The 10637-nt window shown below is 40.2% G+C and overlaps 1 protein-coding gene across 1 annotated transcript in view; it reads right to left on the bottom strand.

Annotated features, from left to right (window-relative positions):
* The window catches only part of LOC120061884 (gamma-aminobutyric acid receptor subunit alpha-6-like), a 32700-nt gene extending 22345 nt beyond the window's left edge, over positions 1-10355 (bottom strand). The window contains exons 1-7 of the mRNA XM_039011661.1: positions 10270-10355; positions 9920-10038; positions 7571-7638; positions 7213-7433; positions 5286-5368; positions 2976-3119; positions 2487-2639 (exon numbers count right to left, since the gene is read on the bottom strand). Coding sequence (XP_038867589.1) covers positions 2487-2639; positions 2976-3119; positions 5286-5368; positions 7213-7433; positions 7571-7638; positions 9920-10038; positions 10270-10355 — 874 coding nt within the window. The remainder of the gene's footprint in view (positions 1-2486; positions 2640-2975; positions 3120-5285; positions 5369-7212; positions 7434-7570; positions 7639-9919; positions 10039-10269) is intronic.
* Positions 10356-10637: the final 282 nt, after the last annotated feature.

Below are 10637 nucleotides of genomic sequence, written 5' to 3' on the forward strand. Positions count from 1 at the left end.
TAAAGGAGAAAAAAAAGTCTAAATAAAACAGAATAAAAGTACATTTGAATGACACTAAGCGGCAGTGTTTTTACAACTAATGCCGGTTTTCCTGAGGCTGATGCCGTGCAGGTGTTTGTACACATGCATATACACACACTCTCATTCAAATAAACACATACAAGAACACACACACATACACATGTAATAGTGCCAGACATGAACACAAACATATACAGTTGGCATTGCTGTTATGATTTCAGTTGTCCTTGATGTCCTTTGTTGTAAATGTATTCTTTTGTAAAAAAAGTGCATTGTTATTTGCTGTTTTCTTCTGTCTTTTCCTTTTTCCTCTTTAGTTCATTCTCTTGGTTGTTGGTGCATTGGGGGGTTCTTGGGGGTGGGGAATGGAATTAATTGTCTTTTTTATTTATTCCGGGGGGGGCTGTGAGAGGGGTCTCGAATGGTTGAGGGACAGCTATTGGGGAATTGTGGGGGGATCTTAGAGGGTTCGGGTTTCACAAGATTGTGATCATGGAAAAGGAAACTATGACATATTTTATATCACTAGCATACACACGCACTTTCACACATAAGGATGGCTCTGTTGCGGAAAGACTGATACATGTTTGATAGTGTTTTGATGATGTATTGTTTGTCCTTCATGTTCTAATAATTTAATGTTACCCTTCCTTGTGTTTTTTGTAATAAATAATAATTTTTAAAAAAGCACCCCCACAACATGATGCTGCCAGCCCCATGCTTCACGGTTGGGATGGTGTTCTTCAGCTTGCAAGCCTCCCCCTTTTTCCTCCAAACATAACGATGGTCATTATGGCCAAACAGTTCTATTTATGTTTCATCAGACCAGAGGACATTTCTCCAAAATGTACAATCTTTGTCCCCATGTGCAGTTGCAGACTGTAGTCTGGCTTTTTTATGGCGGTTTTGGAGCAGTGGCTTCTTCCTTGCTGAGCGGCCTTTCAGGTTATGTCGATATAGGACTCGTTTTACTGTGGATATAGATACTTTTGTACCTGTTTCCTCCAGCATCTTCACAAGGTCCTTTGCTGTTGTTCTGGGATTGATTTGCACTTTTCGCACCAAAGTACGTTCATCTCTAGGAGACAGAACACGTCTCCTTCCTGAGCGGTATGACGGCTGTGTGGTCCCATGGTGTTTATACTTGCGTACTATTGTTTGTACAGATGAACGTGGTACCTTCAGGCGTTTGGAAATTGCTCCCAAGGATGAACCTGGAGGTCTACAATTTCTTTTCTCAGGTCTTGGCTGATATCTTTTGATTTTCCCATGATGTCAAGCAAAGAGGCACTGAGTTTGAAGGTGGGCCTTGAAATACATCCACAGGTACACCTCCAATTGACTCAAATGATGTCAATTAGCCTATCAGAAGTTTCCAAAGCCATGACATAATTTTCTGGAATTTTCCAAGATGTTAAAAGGCACAGTCAACTTAGTGTATGTAAACTTCTGACCCACTGGAATTGTGATGCAGTGAATTATAAGTCAAATAATCTGTCTGTAAACAATTGTAAACAATTGTTGGAAAAATTACTTGTGTCATGCACAAAGTAGGTGTCCTAACCGACTTGCCAAAACTATAGTTTGTTAACAAGATATTTGTGGAGTGGTTAAAAAATAAGTTTTAATGACTCCAACCTAAGTATATGTAAACTTCCAACTTCAACTGTGTGTATATATATAGATATATAGATATATACACACACACACACACACACACACACAGTGCCTTTGGAAAGTATTCAGAACCCTGCAAGTTATAAATAACTCTTTAAGGTATGCAATGACTGACATGACAAGAAGAAAACTGATGATGCACTGCCCAATTTGAAAATTGCACCTTGTACATTCTATGACAACCTTCAAGAGTAAGATGGAAGCCCATTTGTTAACAAACAAAAATGTGGGTGGAGTCAGAGATTGAGGAGTGCACCTTTAAGCCGGGAACCTTGTGCACCTTGCATGGAATTAGAGTACCTTTTAAGGCTACCTTACCTGATGTTAAGTAAATATCCTCTGTTTGCTTGGTCTCCTATAGACTTGTACTATACACTCTAGTACAGTGGTTCCCAAACTGTGGGGTGCACCCCTGGGGCCCCACAGTTTGGGAACCACTGTGCTGGAGTGTATAGTTCCTGGCTTAAAAAGGTGCAATCCTTTAATCTTTGACTCCACCCATTTCTGTTTGTAAACAAATGGGCAGGTATTGGCAAATGCAACTGCCACTTGATGGATAACAACAATGGAAGTATAACACACATTTAATAAATCATAGCCCTTAATTGTTATATAAGAGGCTAAAGACAGCAAAGTCCATTGCTCAGCAGCACGTAGTCACAAAATGAAAATGGAGACAAAGACACACAGATGAGGCACTTCACTCTTCACACACTTCACATGTGCATCTTCTCTGCCTCTCAAAATAAGTATTTTACATAATGGCGGGATTTGTGTGCAATACGTACCGAAGACTGTTCGAGCCGGGACCGATTCTTTATTTATCCAGAAGGACACTTGGGAGAGGATTACTGTCATGATGCAGGGGATATACGTCTGGATCATGAAGTAGCCCATTTTCCGCTTCAAGTGGAAGTGCACTGTCATCACCACGTATTCACCTGGAGGATAGCCATAGATGTGACGGTTGATTCGTTCCATAAAAAAAAACAGACTGACATGAGACAATGAGCACAAGCACAGAAAATGATGGACTCCTGCTAGTTTGTATTGTGTCTTCAATGTTCTCTGAGGGATACAGCGTCAAACAAAATCATTCATTTTTACTGACACCATAGAGTGCCTTTGGAGACAGTAGCGTAAAAGTGAATCATGATAAAACATTCCAAACTGAATTAAGAAGTGAAGAAGAAATTACAATGTTTATTAACAAAGAATGGCATCACTATCATCAGAGTTGGGGATTTCTACTGTATCTTACCAATGGCCTACCATACCTGTGATTGACTTGACCTCCTCACTGCTGACAGTGTGGCCAATGAGATCATACTGCACTAGGCTGGAGGATTCTGGGGGAACCTCCACTGAATACTGTGGTCCTTTGGTCCAGGTATAAATCACCTCTGTTTTAGGGTATGCATCTGAGGGGAGAGAAGGAAAATATATGTATTAAACTCTCAAGTGGGGGGTTAAGGCAAATTCAAAATTGTAGCTGAAATGAAAAAACATGTACAATGGAGGTATTGAGCAGAGAGAGAGAGAGAGATAATAGGGCCTTTATTGTGAGAGAGAGAGCGTCATTAAGTGGAAATGTTAAAATGGTAGTTTATGAGAGTATGACTACTCTATGCAAGTGATATCCTCTTCATAACTCTAAGCTTTGTGAACATGAGAAATGTTTCTATCTCCCTCATCTAGTCAGTGGATCACAATGCATTTGTAAGAAACAATGATGTGTGATGTGATGGTGTGCAGTCCAGTTACGCATGGTTTCCCCACTTTATCTGTACATCCCTCACTGGCTTAATACATACATACGTTGAAGATGACCTGAAATAGTGCACTCTGGATTTTTAGAGGCCTTTTCCTCATAATTTGATTGAAAATGTGTAGTACAGTAGCATGGTAATAAAGGGCGTGGGTGTCTACTGTGTGCTCAAAGTGTAGACTTCTGTGTGCTCAATGAGTCTGCTTTTAAACAAACTGCCAGGTCCCACAAGCTCTCTCTTACATGTAAAAGTTTTTGCATATCCAACGTTGCAAAAATGGTGCAAAAACTTTGAAATGTGACACGAGGGTTCATACAAGAGGGCTGACAGAAAAAACAACAACACATGCGTGGGTTCATGTCGGGGTCTGTTGTTCCCATTTGTCGTTTCCCACAGGGGACTCAAAGTCGGCATGACACCAACTGCGCAGGGAAAATGGGCCGGCTGGGGCGTTGTGGAGTGGACTGCTGCCGGGGCGCCGACTCACACCAGCTCTGGAGAGATCCAGAATAGGTCTGAGCTAACCTGGGGCGGGAAGAGGAATTCTGACCTTTCCCGAGCTACAGGCCCCATCGGATGCAGCGTCTGCTTCCCTGACTCTGGGCCAGGATGGGAGGATGGGATTTGGGGAAGGTGGGGGGAGGTACTATATTAAACCAAGAATAATGTAACTGAATGATAACTGAGGAATCTATTTTGTCCTCTGCCTCCACAATGTCACAATTGCTGATAATAGATTGGGGGAGGGTTGGGAAGTGCATGGGAAACCATCCTCCGATCCTCCTCCTTTCTTTTGCTTTTCCCTCAGTAGATGCTATCTTTAAATCTCTACTGTTTTCTGATAAGACAGAACCCTCATTTGAAAACTTCTTCCATTGGAGATAAGTCACTGTTTTGCTGACCGTTACGCTCATTATGAACAATAGTGCTGAATTTGGGTTTCTTTGTTCTGTTTTTGGTACAAAATTAATGTCATGTATTATTAGCGTCAATGTCAGCAAATTACTTCTTACTTGAGGAATATGTATGAAATTCCAAAATATGACAAAACAGGAAGAATACCACAAGCTTGACACTGCATATAGTAATGGTAATGGTAGTATTTTTCTCAAAACAAACTAGTACATTTTTTTTTTACATACTGGGATATATTGAGTACATCTACACATTTCAGACAGAAGATGTGGTATATTATCTGTAACAAATACAAGGCAGTGTTTATAGGACCACCTTTAAAACAGACCCTTATTTATCACTTCTTTTGCTGGTATACCCCTTTTAAACATATCACTGGGTAACTGGTGAATTGGTGGTTTGGGGGTGTTGTTAAACCATGGGGGCTGTTTGCATTTAACATTATGGAGGTGTTAAGCAACATATAAAGAAAAATCTGCAAAAAGTTGTCGGGATGCTAAAGTTGGCAGAAAAACATATTGTGTGAAAGCTGTATAGGTTGGTTTAAATTTGTCAAGTTTTTAAAAAATCCCTACCCCTTTCAGATATACCAAAAAGCAGGGGAAAAGAAGCCGGCTGGTAAATTGGTGTGATCTGTGTATGAAAATATGCATTTTTTAAACATTGCAAACTAAATCAATCAGGACAAAGAACTGTTAGAGCATGTAAACACATAAACAGTGTCAGGTTTAATATCTGCTAAGAAACGGTATAGTCGGATTTGCGTTGGGGTGTATTTCAATACATACAGTGTTCCGAAGTATGCATGTCAAACTATTTATTAGTCTCATGAGAAGAATGAAGAACCACTTTTTTAAGTCACTTCTATTAGAATAGACTTCAAGTATATCATATCATACTTACAGCTTCCAAACTTGAGAGGGCATGCATGTCCATCCATGGGGAAGTCCACAAGCTTCATGGGACACTCTGCACTGATTGTCAACCTATGGGGACACATACATCTAGACATATTGAAACGAAGGGGAGTTGGAGAGAGTAGGGACCCCTCCAAACAGAAGACAAACATGTGTCATATCCATGAAGTGGAGAACTACCTTTAGGATGGATACTGTAGGTCGGCTGAGTAGCACATGCTGACCAAACTAGCTCCATCATGTTGATTTTGTCTATCCCCACCAGACGCGTTCATGACACGCAGGTTAACATAGCAAAACCAACTGTGAACCAACTATATTATTTTGGGGACAGGTCGAAACCCATTAAACATTCATGGACATTTAGCTAGCTTGTTGTTGCTAGCTAATTTGTCTTGGGAGATAAACACTGGGTTGTTCTTTTTTACCTGGAATGCATGTGACCCATTTCAAGAAGGTAGACGTATGTCGAACGTCACTACTTCACAGGAGAGGCATTTGAAAGTTTTTTTTTTATATATTTTTTTTTTATCAAAATGCTTTTTGGGCAGAAATGCCTTCTGGAACATGTGAACTTTCATGTGCCTTAATAATAAACTTGTATGCCATCTGCAAATATGAATAAAATGGTTAAATTACAAACCTTCCCGCTAGCCATGATTGGCTGAGATAATGGATGAGCTGGACATGCTGCCTCGCTAGCTAACGCTACCATTATGATCTGTGTAATAATATTATTTGCATCTCAGAAATCCATTTGCATTGCTAGTCATAGCCTAATTTTAGCTAGCTACATGTCTAAACGAAAGACTCCACTTCGTAAGGGAATGATTACATCACCCATTAAGTTAGCCAGGTGTGTCTGGGGGGGATTATTTCATGAACATGTGTACATGTCTAGACAAAAGTGACCCATCCACTTAGCTAGATGTGGCTGGGGGGGTGGTTATAGCATTTCTTTCACATGACTTATCAATGTCTGGGTAAGTATCATCTAATAATGATAAAATATGTATACAATAGGTTTATCTAGATACTTTCAAAGTCAGATTAGGATATATAAGCCAAAGACTAGATAAAGTGTATGTTTACCTGGAGTTTTTCTTTATTGTAAAGAGATGGGTGGGGCTAAGGCTTAAGACGGTGTGAACAATGTTGAATAGTTGTTAGACAAAGAGCAGCTCTTCAGTGGGTGTACCAAAACATTCGAGTGCCATTTTCTCAAAAGTGGGGTTACAATCAACTTTCAAAGCAGAATTACGTTCCCATTATTCCTCAACGGCAGTGTATGATATAGCATTTTGTAGCTCTGCATCTCTACTTTATCCAATGTGAAAAACAATTTTTCACATTTTTCTACATAAGACTGAATCGGAGGCGGTGGGTCACATATGTTCCTTTTTTTTGCTGGATCTTTTTAGAATTTTGAGTCACACAAAATCGTATGTTCTCTACTCTTACAATTGATCCACAGATAAAAGGGGAAACTTAGTTTTTAGTTCGTTTTTCTTTGATTAATTTATCCTTGTTCATTCTCCTTCTTCTCCCCCTCCTTCTGCTTCTGCTTCTCCTTCTTCTCCTGTGGATTTTATACAGTGGTTGGCAACCAACTTTAAGGTGCATTTCCGCCATCAACTGGACTGGAGTGTGGCTTAAACTCTCAGTAGGTGTCTAAAAACCAATGAGTAGATGGGAGAGGCAGGACTTGCAGTGCGTCAGGCATCTAAAATATAATATATTTTAGCACCTGGCTTCGCAGACGCCCGCGAGCAGTTTGGATGTATGTGTACATTTATTTTGCAATGCTCACACACCCAACGCTGATTGTTTGGACAGGATGTTAGCGTGGTGAAAAACTGGCATGCTGGGTAATGTATGCATCATGGTGTAAAGCATTTTGGTATATGTAGTACCTCATGGTGTAAAGAATCGTGCCGTTCTTCATGATGCGGAACAACCTGTTGGGGGCAGTCATGTTGTGTGCCACAGACTTCTTGCCATTCCTGAAGAAGGTGTCAGGAGTCCACACATTGGCGACCATCATGTTGTTGAGTCGGAGGATCTCAATAGGACCCTCATACCTCAGCCTCCTGTCGACCCATGTCTGTCTGAAGAACACGTCCATGGTGTACTCCTGAGGAAGCAGAAACCAACATCTAAACAAATAAGGTTGTATTTTGTTCTTCTCTGAAACGTTAAGTGTATTGTCTACACGAATCAAACTGTTTTTTAGGCTATTCATCTGTTTGAAGTTGTTGATTCGGTACATACCATTTCAACATCAGAGACAGGCCCGAAACTTGTGACATAAATGTCTGTTTTCACCTCTGTCACCGGACCTATTGAGAGAGAAATTCAAATCAGTTTCACAATATCTAGAATATCCTAAGCATATCACATCATAGCCCCAAGCAACTGTGCTTCTGCATCTCCATTGCTTGCTCATTGGGGTTTTAGGCTGGGTATCTGAAATGCACTTTTGTGACAACAGCTGATGTAAAAAGGGCTTTATAAAATGAATGTGATTAATTGATTGATTTGAAGTGACCGTACAGTGCCTTGGAACTTTTTTCACATTTCGTTGCATTACAAAGTGGGATTAAAATATATGTCATTTTATTTACACAAAATACTCCATAACGTCAAAGTTTTAAAAATAAATAAAAAATGCATTTTTGCAACAAGGCACTAAAGTAATGCAAAAATAATAATAAAAATAACAGCAAAGGAATAGACTTTTTGGCCTAAATGAAAAGCCTTATGTATGGGCAAAATCCAACACAACACATCACTGCCTCATTTTCAAGCATGGTTTTGGCTGCATCATGGTATAGGTAAGCTTAACATCAGCAAATAAATAAATGGGATGGAGCTAAGCACAGGAAAAATTCTAGAAGAAAACCTGTTTCAGTCTGCTTTACACCAGACACTGGGAAACGAATTCACCTGTCAGCAGGACATTAGCCTACAACACAAAGCCAAATACATTGGAGTTGCTTACCAACAAGACAGTGAATGTTCCTGAGTGGCCAGTTTTTACTTGAATCTGCTTGAAAATCTATGGCAAGACTTCAAATTTGCTGTCTAGCCATGATCCCCAACACCTTGACAGAACGTGATGAATTTTGAAAAGAATAATGGGCAAGTATTGCACAATTCAGGTGTGCAAAGCTCTTATGAGACTTACCCAAGAAGTCTCACAGCTGTAATCACTGCCAAAGGTGTTTCTAACTTGTACTGACTCAGGGGGGTGAATACTTATCTAATCAAAGTATGTTAGTGTTTTATTTTGTATTAATCTTTCAAAAATGTTAGAATTGTTCTTCCACTTTGATATTACAGAGTATTTTGTGAAGTTCGATGACAAGAAAATGACAAATCCATTTTAGTCCCACTTTGTAACAATAAAATGTGAAGAAATCCAAGGGGTCTGTATACTTTCTATAGGCACTCTAGTTCTGATTTATTAGGCTACCCTTTATGAACCAATCCTCAATTTAATTTAAGTAGAACTTGTATTATTCACATGTAGGCCTGTCATGGAATAATATGTAAAACATAAAACCTCAGTAACAGCCTAACATTGGCCAAAGGTTGGGGTTGATGGTGCTGTGGAGATGTGTGCCAAATCCCTACAGTATATGCAATAGCCTGCAATTTATGCTTACCGAATAACCCGCACCAGGTTCTAAACTTTTATATAATGGCGTGAACCTGAGATAAATAGGTTTAAATCATACATTTCTGGGAGTAAGCTGATCAGTATCTAACCTATGCACACTTTGTGAGTTTTGAAGTTTACGCGCACTAAGGTAGAATCTTTTTGAGGGTGGAGTTGAAGGACGTATCCTAAGGTAGGCTATTTTCAAGCACACCGTCAAGTCTATAATGAACGAAAAATAGGTTACTTTTTCTTTATTAATTCACATTCAAACATACAGTCTTTAAACATGTGTGTGTCTGGTACTTGGTGCTCGTGGAGAATTTGACACAAGAAAACGACACTGCACTCTTTCTATTTAAATAGTGCAATAAGCGGCTTTCCCCACAGCGATTAGACTACATATCTAAACTCGCTTAAACATTTGAAGGTAGCCTACCGTTTTCAGTCGCACACAAGAGTCAAAGCATTGATTATAAGAAAGTGTTAATTCGGGTCATGAACGACTAGCTTTTGAAAGAAGGAATGTCGTTTCACATCTGTGGGAGGCAGTAGTCGTGGCTCAGTGGAAGAACGTGTTTCATTTGAAACAGTAGGCTACGGAAAAGCTCATGCCCTCTGGTTGAAAAATACAGTGTGATTTTGATCTGTCAACCTCATAGCCTATTTAAACAACTCAATCAATAAAATTGATTTAAAGCCTTTTTTACATCAGCAGATGTCACAAAGTGCAATACAGAAACTCAGCCTAAAACCCCAAACAGCAAGCAATGCAGAAGCTTGGTGGCTTGGAAAAACTCACTAGAAAGGCAGGAACCTAGGAATAACCCTAGAGAAGAACCAGGCTCTGAGGCATTGGTACAATAGTGGAAATCATAGTCGCTCATCTCTTTGAGCCACTGTAGCACACAAACTAATTGGACAGCCGAAAACTGTCACCGTTTCAGGTATGTACCTACCCCCAAATCCAGGTCGCAGTCTGTTGTCATACCCGTCCAGGAGTCTGTCTAAAATGCGTGTGAAATTCTCGGGATATATTCTGTCATCCTTTTTTATCGTTCCAGAGATTCTCTTTACACTGAAAAACGACACAAATAATCAAAATGATTTGTCATCGTGAAATACAGTAGCCTCTCCGATACCCAAGCTATGGATGACAAAATTAACATTAGGAGTCGATCTTATCACAATTACAGCACTTTCAGATCTCAGCACCTAGAGTCTTCAGAACCATGGGCAGTGACACCAGCGCAGCGCCAATCTGACAGGAAAAAATATTCCCCCCAGATCATGTATCCTCGGAACTCACCAAGCAATCAAGCAGAAAAAGTAGAAGAGAGTCGAAATGTAACTGGGGTACATCGCAGTTACCATCTCCTTCTTGGCAGAAACCATCTTTGCATGCCATACTGTAAGCCTCTTCACATCTCCATTCGCCAAATGTATTGTCCCAACATGGAAAGATTAAAGCCAGAGAGACAATGGCGCCAAAGCAACTCCAGCAGCATCTCCCGCTATCGCCAGGGTAAAAAAAAGCCCGTGCCAGCTGAGCATCTGAACGCGTGCACCTTTCCTGCTGTCGCCCGACGACTAAACCAAAAACATTCTTCTCTCAGTTGTTGGCATCCACCCCAAGTCCAGTAGGTATCCTCTGTTTCACACCACGGTTTGACTTGA

The sequence above is a fragment of the Salvelinus namaycush genome, chromosome 17, assembly GCF_016432855.1.
Source record: "Salvelinus namaycush isolate Seneca chromosome 17, SaNama_1.0, whole genome shotgun sequence".
Lineage (NCBI taxonomy): Eukaryota > Metazoa > Chordata > Actinopteri > Salmoniformes > Salmonidae > Salvelinus > Salvelinus namaycush.